The sequence below is a fragment of the Choloepus didactylus genome, chromosome 4 (genome assembly GCF_015220235.1).
Source record: "Choloepus didactylus isolate mChoDid1 chromosome 4, mChoDid1.pri, whole genome shotgun sequence".
NCBI lineage: Eukaryota > Metazoa > Chordata > Mammalia > Pilosa > Megalonychidae > Choloepus > Choloepus didactylus.
The window spans coordinates 107494928-107512475 of record NC_051310.1 but is presented as its reverse complement, the minus strand read 5'-3'; the positions used below and the strand labels follow the sequence as shown (position 1 = coordinate 107512475).

At 43.3% G+C, this 17548-nt stretch overlaps 1 protein-coding gene across 2 annotated transcripts in view; it reads left to right on the top strand.

Moving 5' to 3' along the window:
* The window catches only part of LRRC49 (leucine rich repeat containing 49), a 256724-nt gene extending 240615 nt beyond the window's left edge, over window positions 1–16109 (top strand). For both annotated transcript variants that reach the window (XM_037833528.1, XM_037833529.1), the window contains exon 16: window positions 15475–16109. In XM_037833528.1, the coding sequence (XP_037689456.1) occupies window positions 15475–15678 (204 nt within the window). In that variant the 3' untranslated portion in view covers window positions 15679–16109. The remainder of the gene's footprint in view (window positions 1–15474) is intronic.
* The last annotated feature ends 1439 nt before the right edge of the window (window positions 16110–17548 follow it).

Below are 17548 nucleotides of genomic sequence, written 5' to 3'. Positions count from 1 at the left end.
AATGCCAATCTTCCTAATAACGGAGGGACCATACACAAAACCTAAGCAAAGGAAGCAGATCATTTGGGGAAAAAAAAGCAGAAAACAACATAAAATATGATAGAATTCAAGAGAAATATAGTTGTTATATTAATAGGTGTTAGCTTACCTGTTAAAACAAAACAAAACAAATGGATCATAAAGCAACAGCCAAATTTAATTATATATTAAAACACACCTAAGCAAAGAGATTCATAGAGGTTGAAAATAAAAGCATGGGGAAAGATATATCCAGGAACATGCAAACAAAAAAGACAGTAGGTTTCATGAATTTGTTAGACAAAGAGAGTAAACATCTGAAGCAAAGAAGGGGATTTTATAAAACAAAATTGGAAGGAGCACAAGGGAAAATAATTGCTATAGAAAAAAATCAACAAGAAACATAGTGTGTAGAAATAGGAAAAGTAATCTACATTAAACTAAAAGAGTTTAAACATTAGGAAGAAAGTGAAATATAGAAAGAAGGTAAAGGATTCCCAACATACAGATAATTGGAGAGTCTTTCACAGGAAAACAGAAGTATCTTAATAAGTATTCTGACATGATAGTATAAATATCCATACAGCAAATACAGAACAGCAATATTCATTAAGGAAACATAAAGAATCAGTAGCAAGATACTTTAATTCATCTCTCTCAGTGTATGACAGACCAAGTACCCCAAAAATGAGTAAGGATGAACATCTAAATAATATTATTAAGCTAGATTGATTGGCATATGTTTGAATGTTATATATTTCTGAAAGTAAAGAGTATGATCATGGCACATTCACAAAGAAAAACTTAATAAATTTAAAAATTGGAAATAGTACAGACAAAACATGATCAAACTGCAATAAACTCAAAAGATAAACAAGAATATCAGGGAACCAAAAGGACTTGTGTTAACACTGAAAAATTAGAAAACTTTTGTACAACTCTTAGGTTAAAGAAGAAATATAAAATTACAAAATTTCTAGAAAATAACAGTAATGCAAACAATATCACAAATTACTGTTACACAGGTAAAGTAGTGCTTTTAGGAAAATGCATAGTCTTAAAAACTCAAAAACAAAAATGTGAATGAAAATGAATAACATATCTTACTCAAGAAAAGCAAGGAACACAAACTGAAGGAAAGTGAAAAGAAGGAATTAATAAAGACCAAAGTAGAAGTTAGCAAATTAGAAAACAACAAATATTAGGACTTATAAAAATATCCAAAAGTTGTTTTATTGAGAAAAAAAGAAAATGAAACTGGTAAGCCACCAGCTAACTTAATCAATAAATAAGGAGACAGCACAAACACTCAAAATAAGAAATAAGGAGAAACAGCCACAATAACAGAGAAAATGAAAATCGTAAGACATCACCTGCTCAGTTTTATGTAAATATATCTTCATGACCACCTGTGTGTGTATATATATATATATGAACTATTATATATAATATATATAAGTTGTTAAATATATGTAATAGTTATTAAATACATATTGAACTATTATATATATATATATATATTTGAACTATTAAATCACAGTCATCGTCCACTGTGAGATTGACTGTGTTATACAGCCCCATGTTTTAACCTCTAGCTTTCCTTCTTTTTCAGAGTATTTCTGACTACTTATATTTATTTTTCCACAGTAGGGCCAACTTGTATATACTGTAGGATCAACTGTTAAAAAAAAGAAAAGCAGCAAGATATTCAGTGTAAACCCTTTATGAAGAAAAGTATAAAACTTTTTTGAAAGACAACTATCTAGTTTATGTTAATGAACAGAAATTTTCTACATTATAAAGACGTCAATTCTTCCTAAATCAATCCATAAATATAAGGCAGTTCTAATGAAAATTTGAACAGGTTTATTTATGGAACTTCCCCAACTGATCCTAAAATTTACATGATAGAACAAAGGGTCTAAAATACACAAGAGTAAAATGGTGGAAAGAAGTTATTAGATTCAAGTAGTGTTATAAACCTATAGTAATTAAAATAGTATATTATCGATGTAGGGGTAGACAGTTGATCATTGGACGAAGTAGAGAGCCAGAAACTAACTCAAGGATATGGGGAGACTTTATGTAGATAGCAGGTATTGCAGACTAGTGAAGACAGACTATTTGATAAATGGTACTGAACAAAGAGGATATCCAATCACAAATACATATTGAACCCCTGCTTCACCCCATACAACAAAAATTAACTCCAGGTAAAATTAAAACATACAAGCATGAAAAGCAAAACTTTAAAGTTCTTATTTAAAAATATATGGGTTGCTTCCATCTTTTGGCAAGCTTTGCAAATATCTGTTTGAATCCCTGCTTTCAATTCTTTCTGGAATACTGAAGTGTCCATCAACCAATGAATGGATAAACAAAATATGATATATACATGCAATGGACTATTATACAGCTATAAAAAGGAGTGAAGTCCTGATACATAACACAGCATGGATGAACCTTGAAGACATCATGTTGAGTGAAATAAGCCAGGCACAAAAAAACAAATATTGTATGATCTCACTGATATGAAATAATTAGAATAAACAAACTCATAGAGTCAGAATTTAGAATAGAGGTTACCAGGGAACAGGATAGAGACAGGAATAAAGAAGTTAAGGCTTAAAATTCACAGGGTTCCTATTTGGAATGATAAAAATGTTTTGATAGTGAATGTTGGTGATGGTGGCACAACATTGTGAATGTAATTAACAGCACTGAAATATATATCTGAAAGAAAAATGTTAGGTTGTATATATGGTACTAGAATAAAAATGTTTAAAAGAATCCATGGACCTGCACAGTGAACCCTAAGGTAAACCATGGAATATAGTTAAAAATACAATTATAAATCTGTTCTTTCATCAGTTGTAACAAATGTACCACAACAATGCAAGGTGCTAATAATAGGGTGGTATATGGGAATCCTGTATTTTATGCAGGCTTGTTCTGTAAACTCACAATTTCTCTAATAATATATATAAGAAAACATTTATGGCTTTAGGTGGATAGATAGACCATGATATTTTAACAACCCAAATGAACAAATAGAAAGGAAAAAAATGATAAATTTTGCAGGCAAGGTCATTGGTTTTTTCTTTTTAGCAGAAATAGTTTCAGTGGAGTCATTAAACAGAAGTCTTTTAAAGTGGTTTGAACAATAAATAAGCAATGAAGAAGTAAAGATAGGGAATGTTGACTCCTGTTTTGAGAAATTTCAAGTGGAAAGGAAGGAATCTGAAGCAACATAATATTTTGGAAAGATTAGGCTAAAAATCAGATCAGCCCCTGATTCTACCACTTACTATCTGTGAGACCTTGGCTAAGTCCCTCAATCACTCTATCTTGACTCACATCCCAGCATTCCTTCCCTTATACCATACTCTCCACTTCTTGAAAAATATTTATACCACTACAGCATAAAGTGCTCAGTCTCTCCCTTTCGTACTTCCTGAGCTGTTGTGAGAATTCAGGTGCATTCCTCATAACTCAGGGTAAGCAGATCCTTTAATTATACCTGTCCTAATTCTGTTTGTTTGCTAGATCTCCATCATTCTTCTGACTCATTCTAAAAGTGATTTAAGATGAACATGGGCTGAAAGGCAACTTAAAGAATCCAATCCTTGTTTTTACACAGATAAGGAAAGCTAGAAACTCAGGTGGACTACTCACAGGCATACAATGAGTGACTGAGCTGCCTCTGGGATTCAGACCTGATTCCTGACCTTGAACTATTTGACAGTATATCCTTGACTACCCCAGCTCAAGGGCTCTCTCTTCTCTGAAAACTGATTACATTTATTGTCTAAACATCTCATTCAGCACTCATTTACTTTTTTATTTTTTTAGTTAGCTTTTCATACGTTGAAGCCTTCTTTCCACCTTGACTTCTTTCCAACTAGACTAAATTAGAGTTTTCTCTCAGGAAATATTAGTTGATTATATCTAATCCTGAGCAGGTCTCTTAATCTTTAGATGCCTTAGTATCCCAGTTGTAAAATAAAGATATGGATTAAATCCCATTTCAAGTACCATTTTTGTCAAAATTGCCAAAAAGTAGTTCCCACCTTTGACCTACTTTTCTTTTCCAGACCATCTTCGTCACAACAAAATTCTGGTTCAATAAAATAAATAACCTATACAGAGTTGATCTCATCAGGATTGAACTTGTAAAATACTTGATTTATCAATCCCCCTGGGATATTGTGGAATAAAAAGAAATAAGTATATGAAAGCATTTTGAGAACAGAAAAAGCATTTTTGAAAGAGCAACAATTCCATGGTGGGTTAGGGTAAAAGAGGCAGCTCTAAAGTGCTCAAAATTGGTCCTTTCTGGGCAGGAAGTGTATGTTTTCCTGGCAGACATTTGATGAGTTAGGGTATCCTGCATGGAGATGAAGAGTAATTAGCTTGGAGGAAAGAAGAAATGATGGAGTAAAAATGCTTTCAAACACAGTTACTGAATTAAAAGGTATAACACATACCACCCTGTATCAACATGTTTATAAAGAATTAATGAAAGAAACCTTAGCAGGAAAATTTAAAGCACCAAAAATTACACTATGTCAATTATGAAAGGTTTAATTTGTATTATATTTAAATTATTTAACATCAGTTTAAAAAGCTATTTCAATTTTTCTTATCTCTAATTTGCTCTAAAAAATTCCCAGTCTTAATCCTCAAACACTCCCTGTTTTTATTTTTTTAATTCAAAATATTGTTTTAAGAAATTAAAAAAAAAATCTATGAGGCACCATTCACTAAATACGCTCTGTGCCTTGTAATTTATTAATGTGCTCTTTATTACTTACAATAAATGCATTGCTCATTGTATAATTCTGCTCATTTTAATTATAGGCCCCTAGTGATTCCCGCTTGTCCTTCTTCCCAGTAGTCCCTGTGTTGCCCAGATTTACTGAGTGTTAAAGGAGAACAGCTAAATGCTTTTCTCATCAACAAGCTAACTTAGTGCAGGTGACTAAGTCTCTGACTGTATTTCAGAATTCAAGAAGTTAGATTAATGGAAATAGTAGCCATCTGGAACCAGTTGTTTATCACTCATCAAAATCTGTACATGTTTTTATGATTGGTTAACCTCATGACCTGTTGTTTTTAGCACATGAAATAAATCAGTTATGTTGGCCCCTGAATGGTAAGTAATTATTTAGAGAAATTTTATATGTCATAAGAAAATTTCCAAAATATTGCTCTGTTTAGGGAAACTGAGTGACAATTTGGACTTATTATTGACATCCCTTCATTAATCAGGAATTTATAAACATATTTTGTTGTTTTTAGAAATTGTAAAAATGTGGAGAAGGAGAAATAGAAAAGAGGAGGAATAAACACTAGTGGTCTCACAACCCAAAGCAATCTTGATAACACTTAAGTATATATGCCTCTAATAATTTTCTATGCATAGATTTTTTACCTTTTTAATGAAAATTTCAAATATACAGCAAAGTTGAAAGAATTTTATAATAAACACCCATAAACTCAAAACGTAGACTCTGCTATTAACGTTGTATTATACGTTGTATTTGCTTAAGGCATATCTCTCCATCTTTCTCTCCATCCACCAATCCATCTTATTTTTTTATTCATTTCAAAGTAAATTGCAGAAATTGGTATGCTTCTCCCTAAATAATACAGCATGTGTATCATTAATAAGGGTTCAATAGTTGATACAGTTTTTCTTTTGAGGTAGACTGCAGTCGCGGTTACTGCTTCTGGGGGGAGTGGCGGCCGGTAGCGGAGCCCTCAGCTCTCGGGGCTGCTTAAAGGGTACCGGCGGCGGGGGCTCTTTCCCGGAGGCGAGGGCGAGGCGGAGGACTTGGCCAGGTCCTCGGCGGGAGGCGTGCAAGGTGTGGAGGGCGGCGATAAGGACAAGACACTCTTCATCCAGTAGGAGTATGCGCCAAAGAGATTTATTCAGGGGTGATTACAGGTTATATAGGCTGGTAAGAAGGGCAGGGCTGGAAAAGAGGTGAAGTAGCCTTAAATGGCAATACTGAAGGGAGAGGGGCTAGGATTGGTTCTGAGAGGACGCAGGAGCCGTTGCAGCGGGCGGGAGTTGTTCTGGCCACGGTGCATGCGCGCTGGCGGTGGCAGGAGTTGCCTTGGCACAGGGGAGTGTGCGGGTAAGATAAGGAAGTGGGGAAAGGGCGGTTGGGAGAAAGGCGGTTCCCTCCGGCAAGCCTCCCCTGCCCGTGACATTTTGGGTGAGGAAAAGGGAGCTGCCTTGACCTCGCTCCCCAGGCTCGGGGGGGCTGCAGAGGGCACTAACGCCCGTACCTACTACCCTCCCCAGGGGGTGATATCAGGTCCCCTGGCCCAGGCCTGGTAAGTCGAGGTACAAGCTCAGTCACCCGCAATTCCCCTTTCTTTTCTAATTAGAGGAAGAGGCTTTACCGGAGAGGCCCGCTAAGGGTGAGGGAAGGGGGAGGTCAGGGAAGGGAAAAAGGGGTTGACGGTGGCTCAGCGAGGCTGGAGCTCAGTGTTGGTGTGGTGCCCGGGCGCTTGACAATGGCTTCGCTGCAGCGGGCTGGGCGAAGGTGAGGGGTTTAAAGTTCAGGGGTTCAGAGAAGCTGGAACTCGAGGCGAGAACGATGTTCAGGTGATTGAGAAGGGCCTCGCGGTTGGCGAGTCGACCGGTGGCGTTGAGGTCGCGGAGGGTTGACTGTCATCTTGGAGTGGGGGGCGTCAGAGGTGGCGAGTCGCTGATACTGGATTTGCACGAACGAGGAAAAAATGGCATCTGTTTGTTTTCTTACAAGCTGGACAATTTTGCGGATGAGGCAGGGTCCTAAGATGAGAGCTAGAATAATTATTAATAAGGGGCCAAGAAAAGGAAGGATGTATGGGAGAATGGGAGTGAAAAAACTGGACCAATAACTGGTGGCTTCACGATCTCTTTTACGCTTTTCCAGTCCCTCTCGGACCCTTTTCAGGCTGTCCTCGACGAGACCTGTGGAATTGGCATATACACAGCACTCTTCTTCTAGGGCGGCGCAGAGGCCTCCTTCTTTGAGGAGGAGAAGGTCAAGACCTCGGCGGTTTTGGAGCACTACCTCAGAGAGGGAATTGACAGAATTTTTTAGATGGTAAATAGCGTTTTGTAAGTGATGAATGTCTTCGTCAACAGCCGCCCTGAGGTGAGTTAGGGCGGAGCCTTGACTGGCTAGTGCAGCGATTCCGGTGCCAGTGCCGGCAAGACCTAGGAGGGAGGCAATTGTGAGGACGATGATGGGCTCTCGCTTTTGCAGAAGGGCAGGAGCTGCAGTTTTTTCCAGACGGAGGAAGAAGTCTTCTTCGCTGTGGTATAAGACCCTAGGGATAAGGACAATTAGGAGGCAAGTTTCTTTATATTCACTGATGATATTCGTGCTGAGACAGGGGGTAAGTCCTGTAGAGGAGCAGAGCCATTGGGAGGAGTTATGAGGAATGAGAAATTTTGCCGAGCTGCTGGGAGATGAGTAGCTGGCACAGGCAGTGAGGCTGGGAGAGTTACTTGAGCGAGGGCGGATGCACTTTCCTGTAAAGGAGACTGAATGAAAGGTTAGGGGGACGGCAGAGGTATTCCAATTGCATTCCAAGGGGCTGTTTTCTGTGCTTTCTGAAAAGGAGAGGTTGGAGGCAACGGGCTCGTACAGTGAGGAAGAGGTGGAGAGGCAGAGCCAGCAGGATGAGGTAAAATTGGGGTTGGAGGAGTTTACTGAGGCAAAGGCGGCTTGGATGAGGCTGAGGAGGGGAGAGGAATAACGAGAAGGGGGCAGAGGAAGCTGGGGTGGTGGGGTTGGCGATGCATTGTTTGTAGCTGAGGTGCGGCTGGTTGGAGCTGAGGTGCGGCTGGAGAGCTGTGGGAGAAGAGGGTTAATGACTCTGTTGGGACCAATATTAAAGGGCCTTTTTATAACAGTATTTTTCTTTGGTTGGTTTATAGCCTCCTTTCTTATGAATATAAGGGTTCCCCGATCGAACCCCGATAGCCAAATTTGGAAGCCCCAAGTTTTACCCAAGAGCCAAGACGTATCAGCAGGGTTTTGTATGGTGAGCATTAGTCTTTTAGGACAAAGGTAGCCTGAATTTTGGCAAGTATACGGGATTACTGCGAGGTTTAGAAATTTGTCAGGGACAGAAGGTTTCCAGCCAGTGGCTAATGTTTCACACCCCCAGTACGGGCAGTAATAGTCCTTTGGGGATTTACAATATGATTTTCCAGGATTTGAAGCTGGACACATATAATAATCCTGAATATTTAGGCTGCCTGGATAACCAGGAGGTTTTGGATTAGGAGGGACAAACAGATTAATGGCATTAAAGACGAAGGAGGGAGATCCTGCTGTGGTGTTGGAAAAAATTATTGTGGAGTCTTTTAAACGCGCAAGAGTCCACTTCCAAGGCTGGTGGGGATCGCCCTGGGTAGAAGAGGCAAGAACTAACATGACCATTAGAAGGGAGGTTATGCTTGGGTGAGGGTTGAGAGGGTGTATGACATTGGTTTTTGCCTGTTTATAAAGGCGTATAATTTCTCTAATTTCTCACCGCTGCTGCGCTCTGCTCGGACTGGGGTCCAGGCCCAGGTGTACTGTTGTCATCTGGTGCACCAGGCTGCGGAGACGACGGCGTTCCCGTCTCGTTGAACGCGTGGTTGCTGGTGGCGGGCCGGATTGCCCTTCCTGGGATCCATATTGGTTGTGCTGCATCATCTGGGAAAACACAAGCAAACCCGCGCCCCTGGGCGAGAAGTGGGGAGGGACCTTTCCAGGTATTATTCTCCGGGTCCTTCCAGTAAACCATCGGGGCCTGGGTGGGCCTATACGAGGGCCCCCAATGTTTATGTAGGGGCGAAAGCCCTTCCTTATTGAATGTGAGTAGATTAAGGTGAATAAGGGCTGCTATAACAAGGTCCCCTGGAGTTGCCTGGGGGAGCATTGCCCTTTCTTTTTCAATTTGTATTTTTAAGCGGCGATGGATTGCTTCTACAATGGCTTGCCCCTGTGGATTATAGGGGATGCCGAAATGATGGGTGATGTTATATAACTGAAGAAAAGCCGCAAAAGAGGCACTGCGATAGGCAGGCCCATTGTCTGTTTTTAGGTCCCAGGGGACTCCCATGAAGAGAATTCCTTGTCTCAGGGCCTTGATACAATGTTTGGCCGTTTCACCGACGAGGGGGACCGCATAACACATAGCTGAAAAGGTGTCAATCATTACATGTACATACTTGAGGCGCCCAAAGGACGGAACATGAGTTACATCCATTTGCCATCTAGAATTTGGTTTTAAGCCTCGTGGGTTGACTCCTTGAGGTTGTAAGGGGCCAAGTGGCGCAAAGGGCGCACAAGTTGTACAATTGCGGACAAGATGTTTACAGGTATTTAAGGGGAGGTCACATAGATGATGTAGCGACGTAGCCGAAAAGTGAAACCTGGAATGCAATAACTTGGCCTGGTTAATAGCGTCCCCCGGAGGGGCCGCTGTGTTAGTTAGCATAGCTTGGGTAGTCTGAGCTGAGACCGCTTGGTCTACTATACTGTTGCCGTTAGCCAAGGGCCCCGGAAGGCCTGAGTGACTACGAATGTGGCTAACGAACCAAGGATCTTGTCTATGCTCTAAGATACTTCTGAGGTTAGAAAGTGCTTTATCGATGGCCGAGTTCCCAGGGAAAAAGGTGGAAAATGCAAGGACTCGGCAGACCTGATACGTGTAGAGGCTGTCAGTGAAAATGTTTACTGGGTGGTTGCAGTGGGCGTTTAGTGCGTACGACACTGCCAGAATTTCCCCCACTTGGACCGAATGAAGGTTGACATAACTGAATAGGCGGGGTTCTGGATGGTCCTGCGAATAAGAGAGGAAGGCGAAACGGGTTTTGGAGGCGTCAGTAAAGACGGTAGTGGCACCCGGGATGGGTGCAGAGGAGGGGAAAGGATGGAAGGGGCTGCGGAAGGGAAGCTTGGTGAGTCCCTGTAACAGCCGATGGCTAGGATAGTGGCAGCTGAATTCCCCCTGAAATCCTTCTAAAAGGATTTGCATGTCCGGGTTGTCACGTATAAGCAGGCGGGTTTGGCCTGTGTCTAGGGGCCAAACAATTTTTTCTGGCGGCTCTCCGAATACATGAACAGCCAAGGTAACTAGATCTGAAGCTAGGCTGATCCAGAGCCGCACTGCAGGGCAAATTTTTCTAAGCCGGCTTTTAGCGGGATGCGCCCAAAGTAGAGGGCCTTCCTGCCACAGGCAGCCCATAGGTGTGCCGGGCGTAGGGAGGATGAGTGCTATAAGATTGCCCTCCTTAGTGCTGAATCTGTTGAGACAGCAGGCAGCGAGTGCCTTGTTAATTGCGGCAATGGCGTCTTTTGCCTCCTGGGTGAGCTTAATGCGCCGGGAGATTGCTAGCGGCGGGGCTTCAGGGACACTCAGCAGCATAAAGAGTGGTTGTAGCTGTGCTGTGGTGATCGGCAACGCAGAGCGGAGCCAATTGATTTGACCGCAGAGCTGTTGAAGCTCAGTGATAGTGACCCGGTCCGGTATGTCCAGCTGGGGAGCGGACGGAGCAATGATTTTATCAATACTAAACCCTAAGAAGGCTAATGGTGGCACAATTTGAACTTTATCGGGTTGAATGGTAAGGCCGAGGTCAGCTAAATTAGTGGTGAGGTCTTTGAGGATTAGAGGAAGCGTCTCGGCGTTTTCAGAGGCCACTAAGATGTCATCCATGTAATGGATGAGCATGGCCCGCTTTCGTAGGGGGGCCACTGCGTGATCAACATACATCTGGCAGATGGCCGGACTGTTACGCATCCCTTGAGGGAGGACTTTCCATTGGTACCTGCTAGCTGCGCCCGCGTGATTGGGGACGGGGACTGTAAAGGCAAAGCGCGGGCGGTCTCGCTCATGTAGCGGGATGGAAAAGAAACAGTCTTTGATGTCAATGGTGGCTACGTGATAGTGGGCCGGGATGGCTACCGGATGGGGGAGGCCAGGCTGCGGGGAACCCATCGGAAGAATATGCTTATTGATTTCCCGCAGATCATTGAGGAGCTTAAATTTCCCTGTGGTTTTTTTATGAATAACAAATACTGGCGAATTATTGGGACTAGTAGAAGGTTCTATGTGGCCAGCATCCAATTGTTCTTGTACAAGGGCTTGGAGTACTACCAATTTATGCGTGGGAAGGGGCCACTGCTCCACCCATATAGGTTCCTCAGTATCCCACTGCAGAGGAACGGGCGCTGGAGGTGTTAAACGAGCAGTGGCGCACATTATTGGGGGGGCTGCGTGGTAAGCACTGCCCCAGAGGCGGCGAGGATGTCACGGCCCCATAAAATTTGGTCTATGGTGTGTAGAAATAACGGGCGGAAGGTACCTGAGTGGCCTTCTCCATCCTCCCACTTAATGGGTCTTATGGCCTGAAGAGAAGTAGAGGTACCAGTGGCTCCCACTACCGAGGGACCATTGAGAACCATGCACATGGTGGCATACTGAGCGGGCATGCAAGAGACTTCTGCCCCTGAATCGAGCGTGCCTGTGTACCATTGCCCCTCTATTCTTAACTTACGAGTAGGTTTTTCTGGAGTGATGGGGACTGTCCAGAGAAGCGTTTTATTGTTGGAGCATTGATTAGTTTTATTGGAACCGGCCGGCCTGCTGCCTCTTAGGGGCGGGGCTGAGGCTTGCCCCGCTTGGAGTTTAAAGCCTGCTCAGTGCTTTGGTGTTGACTACCGCCAGGGCACCAGGGATAGCAGAATTTTTTTAAATCTTTCTCGTTAAGGTCTCTGTGGCTGCTTTTGCAATCGCGCGCCCAGTGATAACCACGTTGGCAGCGCGGGCATGGAGTGGGAGGGGGGCGCCCATTGCGTTGCATGGGAGGCGGGCGTTTGACCTCCATATTGGGGCATTCCCTGGCAAAATGACCGCTTTGCCCGCATTTAAAGCAGCCGGTGGTGGCGGCTAAGGCGGCAGTGACGGCGCCAGAGACAGCCTGGGCTAGGGACGTGGCAGCTGGATCAAAAGCGCTGCAAGCGAGAACCCAGTCATCTATCCTTTTTTCCCGCAAGGGGAGAATGGCTTGCTTACAGGGGGGGTTAGCCCCTTCTAGAATGAGTTCGCGGGTGAGCGCTAGTTGGGCTTGGGGGTCGGTAACTTTTCTAGCACAGGCCTCTTCAACCCTGGAAACGAAGGTGGCAAAAGGTTCGTTTGGCTCCTGGAGGAGCTTGGTAAATTTGTCAGGTCGACGGGCAGAGCAATTGGCAAACGCACGTAAGGCGATGCCTCTGAGGATAGTCCAGAAGGTGGCAGGGACATTAAGATAAGCAGACGCATTTAGAAACGCTCCAGTGCCCAAATAGGCTTCGGGGGGATGATAGACTCCAAGGGCTGCGTCTTGTTCACTTTGCTTAGCTGCCTCCGCCTGGAAGTGAGCACGCCAGTCAACAAACTGGCCGGGGTTAAGAATGGAACGGGCAAGCGAGGCCCAGTCTTGGGGGATGCAATAGTCCATGCCGAGATCCTGCAGTATTTGGGAAGCGTATGGGCTACCTAACCCGTCCTCCTTGACGGCCCTGCGAAGCTGCTTGATAGTATCTGAGTCAATGGGATACCAGTCATACGGTTTCTGTGGGGTGGGGGCAAGGTTAAGAGGAAAGCAGCGAAAAGCACGAGAGAAAGGAGGACGCGCTTGCAGAGGGCTTGGCGCGGGAGTGGGGGTAGGGGGAACGTTGTCCCAAGGGTTGCCTTGAGGTGTAGAAGGCAGCCAGGGGTTGTTAGCCGGTGGGGTGGGAGGAGCGGCGGCAGCTGCCAGTAGCGGCTCCGAGGGGGAGCTCGCCAAAGGGGGAGGCGGGAGTGGGAGGCCCCAAGCGTCGCAAGATGGCGGCACGGTGGGCGTGGCTAAGACACAAGATGGTGGATCAGCCCCGCCCTGTGAAAGGGCGGGGTTCAAGGCATAAGATGACGGACTAGCTCCGCCCTGTGGAAGGGCGGGGTAAAGCGTATGCGGTTTCCGGCCCAGCTTAGGGCTGACGTTATCGCCGGAGCATTTCCTCCCCTCGATGGAAAAAGAAGGAGGAAGTTCGCCATCTTGGCGTGGCGCAGTGTTATTTTGCTTTTTGGGAGTCACCTCGAGCGCGTTGTTAATCTGCTCGACTAAGGACTCCGTGTCCGAGTCATGATTTCCAGTTGCGGTCGCGGTTACTGCTTCTGGGGGGAGTGGCGGCCGGTAGCGGAGACCTCAGCTCTCGGGGCTGCTTAAAGGGTACCGGCGGCGGGGGCTCTTTCCCGGAGGCGAGGGCGAGGCGGAGGACTTGGCCAGGTCCTCGGCGGGAGGCGTGCAAGGTGTGGAGGGCGGCGATAAGGACAAGACACTCTTCATCCAGTAGGAGTATGCGCCAAAGAGATTTATTCAGGGGTGATTACAGGTTATATAGGCTGGTAAGAAGGGCAGGGCTGGAAAAGAGGTGAAGTAGCCTTAAATGGCAATACTGAAGGGAGAGGGGCTAGGATTGGTTCTGAGAGGACGCAGGAGCCGTTGCAGCGGGCGGGAGTTGTTCTGGCCACGGTGCATGCGCGCTGGCGGTGGCAGGAGTTGCCTTGGCACAGGGGAGTGTGCGGGTAAGATAAGGAAGTGGGGAAAGGGCGGTTGGGAGAAAGGCGGTTCCCTCCGGCAAGCCTCCCCTGCCCGTGACATTTTGGGTGAGGAAAAGGGAGCTGCCTTGACCTCGCTCCCCAGGCTCGGGGGGGCTGCAGAGGGCACTAACGCCCGTACCTACTACCCTCCCCAGGGGGTGATATCAGGTCCCCTGGCCCAGGCCTGGTAAGTCGAGGTACAAGCTCAGTCACCCGCAGTAGACTTTGTATACAATGAAATATAAACCTTGGGTGTACAATCGCTGAGTTTTGACAAATTACTTACACTCGTGTAACCCAAATGCTATCCAAATATTCCTGTGCACTTCCTACACATATATTTCATTTTTTATTTTTCCTTCACTGAACATTATAATTTAAGCATTTTCTTATTTATTACAAATCTTCATAAATATAATTTTAATTTTCAATATCTGTTGGTATTTAAATTTAGCTCTTTAATTCATCTTGAAATTATTTTGGTGTTTTAATGTGAGCTGGAGGTTTAAATAGATCCTTTTCCAAGTAGCGAAACCTATTGTCCATTTGGCATTTATTATTGATTTTCTCCTTCAGTGATGTGAATTGCTTCCCTTATATTATAATATATAACATAATTAATATAATAATATAACAAATAGAATGTAATATACAAGATATAATATTATACGCCTATCTGATCTAGTCCATTCATTTTTCTCAATGTATTATAACTGAATCATTTTCCATGATCATGCCTTGATACTCCCCAAAAATATCAATTGCAAAAATAATTGTTGAATTTTGCATTAAAGAAAATGGTTTTCCTTTACTCTCTGTGATGAAATTGGGGCCCAATGCCTGGCTATCCTCTGGTCCAAAACTTTCCCTGTTGCGTTTGGAACTTGGTTGCTTTTTGCAGTCTTCCAGACCCCGAAATTGAATGGAAACCTTGTTTCTTTTGAAAGCCAAGCTCTGGGTCCCACCCAGTCTTGTGTTCCTCTTCTTCCTTGTGCATTTTTTCCCAACTCTGTCCAAATGTTTCTATTGTGAAAGAACTTCATTTAATACCAGATCATAATCCCGGCTACTCAAACTCATAATCAGAGGATATGGTTGCAGAGAATAATGCAAGAAGGGTTTTCACGTAGCATCTGCAAACAGATGTTGTTCAGTTTTGGGTTAATAATTTTGACTTTTGGAATTGTTGTTGTGGCTTTCCATATAAATGATATAGATTTCTCACTTGCAATGACACTGATTGCTTCTGGCATTGTTTTTTCCCCAATACCAGAGGTATAGTCTTTAATGAAGTGTGCCAGACGTCAGAGGAATTCACCATCTCCAACTAGAAGATTTATTAAGTCACTTTAGTGTATCATGCCATGCTTTTCTATAACAGAGAATGAATTCAGAATATGAGTATTGAAAATATGTATATGGATAGTAACTGACCTGATACCAATTAAGTATCAGTACCCTATCAGTTAGAGCCAGTAAGTTTGTATATTCAGCTGACTTGTGTAAGCTAAACTACCTGAACTGAGGTAGGAGGAAAGCTACTAAAGGTGAAATAGAATCCAGAGATTCCAATAAAGAAACACATTTTCTAACAGAGCTGTCTCACAGAGTGGGAGTGAACTGGGAAGTAGTGATTTCCCTACTGCTCTGTTCACTCAAACAGAGCTCCCTGTCAAGAGGTCTAGGAAAGTGTTCCTGCTCTGAAGAGTGGGTAAGAGAGGGTGGGGGGTGGTGCGTCAGAATCAATTATTTTCTGTTTCTGTGGTTGAGCTAATCGTTGCTTTTGCTTTGGGATTAATTATGATTTAATGCAAAAATTTCTTTTTCTAACAGGAAATAAAAGAAAAAAAGAAATTTTGCAAGATGTATATAGAGGACCTGGTGAAGGAAGCCACAGAAATCAACATGAAAAATGAGGCTTTGCAGAAGCTTTGGCCACAGATGTTCATTGAGCTTGTTAGAGATGCAGTCTTAGAAATCCACAATAAAAATTCATATATGAAGCTCTGCCTACAGCAGATAACTGACCAAAAATAGAAATGACTTTTAGTTAGTTGATTTTAGTAGGTTTTTTTTCCTGAAGGTTGACAATATGTAGAATAAATATATTAAAATTACAACAAAACAGCACTCTCCTTCCAATGAGAAAAACTAGCATCAAAGCATCGTTGCCTACTGTTCTCACAGTTTAAGATCGGGATGAAAGAAGGAAAGAGGGAGAAAGGGAGGAGCAGTTTTTTAGAGATGGCTTGAGCCTTTAGTAGGCACTGCATTTGCAGTTCTCGCTTTCATTGGTGCCCCTGCTATAGCCCAAAGCATGTGGCATTTGTTCATGGTTCAGCAAGAGTTACTTCTACCCACTTTCAGCTGATAATTTTCAGTTATTTGCATTTTTATTTTCTGCCATGATTCCAAAGCCAAAAAAATCTGTTCTTTTTTTATGAGCGAAGAATAAACTTATTAATAAATTAGTGAAAAACCAAAAAGTGTGTTTGCCTCTTTAATCCAGTCAGAATTACCCTTTTTATTATATGTTCCTCTTTAGTTGGGTAAGATCTTTGCAGTTCACCTACATGGGAGAAGGTTCTATTCTTCTAGGGCACCTTAGGGTCCTGAGGGTTAGTATAGGTGGAAAATAAAAAAAAATGAGTCAAAACTGGGGCAGGAAGAAAATGCTGTAAGGAATATTGCAGAAGTAAAATGCAATTACAAATCTGTGAGTCTGCTTCCCTGAAAGGTGTTTCGTTCTGTTGTTAGCCACTCAGGCTCTTTTTTCAAATAGACATGTGTTCCTGTATCTCAGAAGTATTGGGAGTACATGGGTGAAAGGTTCTAACTTTATTAATTCCATTTGAAGATCAAACAGGTAAACAAGATGCAAGCAAGAGTTTTACCTAGCTTATGCTGATGAAAAGGGTGATTGGAGCTCATTATCATAGCTACAGATGATACAACTGTAGGAAAACCATCTTGCAGGTCATAATTTTTCAGTTCATACTGTCCTGAGTTTGTGTCTTGGACCTTAAGCTACCAGCTTATTAGTTTGTGATCCCTCTAAACCACAGTTTCCTCAAAATAGTAGCTACCTCTTACAGTGGTATAAGGATGGACTGAGGTAATGTATGCAACGCATTTATCGTAATGCCTGGCACACAGCAAACACCCAATAAATGGAGCTATTAATTATTCTTTTGGGAGTAAGTTGAACCACAAGCTGTGTGCCCCAGAACAGAAAGAGTGTTGTTTGATGAATCTTCAGCCTCTCTTAGTGGGAACATGGACATCTCTCTTCTGGTTGGTAGAGGGTGATCTCTCAAAGCGTTTATATCTTGCTTGGGATAGAAATTAGGTTCCCAACCTGAGGGTGCTAGTGAGAGGAAAGCCAAGAATATCTTCGCCTTAATTCACGTAAGAGCTTGTAATTTCCTCAAGGTTGTAGGGAATTGTTTGCTTGCTCTAGTTCTTACTGATGAGTGGCCTGGCTGTTGATAATAATCTAGCTTCCTGTGTGCTGCTGCTTCTCCCCAGCTCTCCCATCCCCACTGCGCTGAAAGAACTTGACCCTCACATAGATTTTTGGCCCCCCTGAGTCATTTTGAGAGGAAATTTAATTTAAAGAATTCTAAGTCAGCACTCAATTATTTGGCAGCAAGTCTGCCCAGCCACTATTGCCCCTACCCAGACCATCTTCTTCAGACCTACTAATAGGGTTTCTGTCTTGTTACTGAAGCCAAACTTCCTTGTACCTCAGCTTTAGTCACTTGGTCTCTCATTCCTTTGTACTTGAGTTTCCTCTTGTCTGTCCCCCACTATTCTATACGTATTTCCACTTCTTGAATCCTTATTTTGTCTAGTTCCAAACTCCCAATGGCTGTGTTCTTCCCACGTAGTTCCAATCACTGCAGCT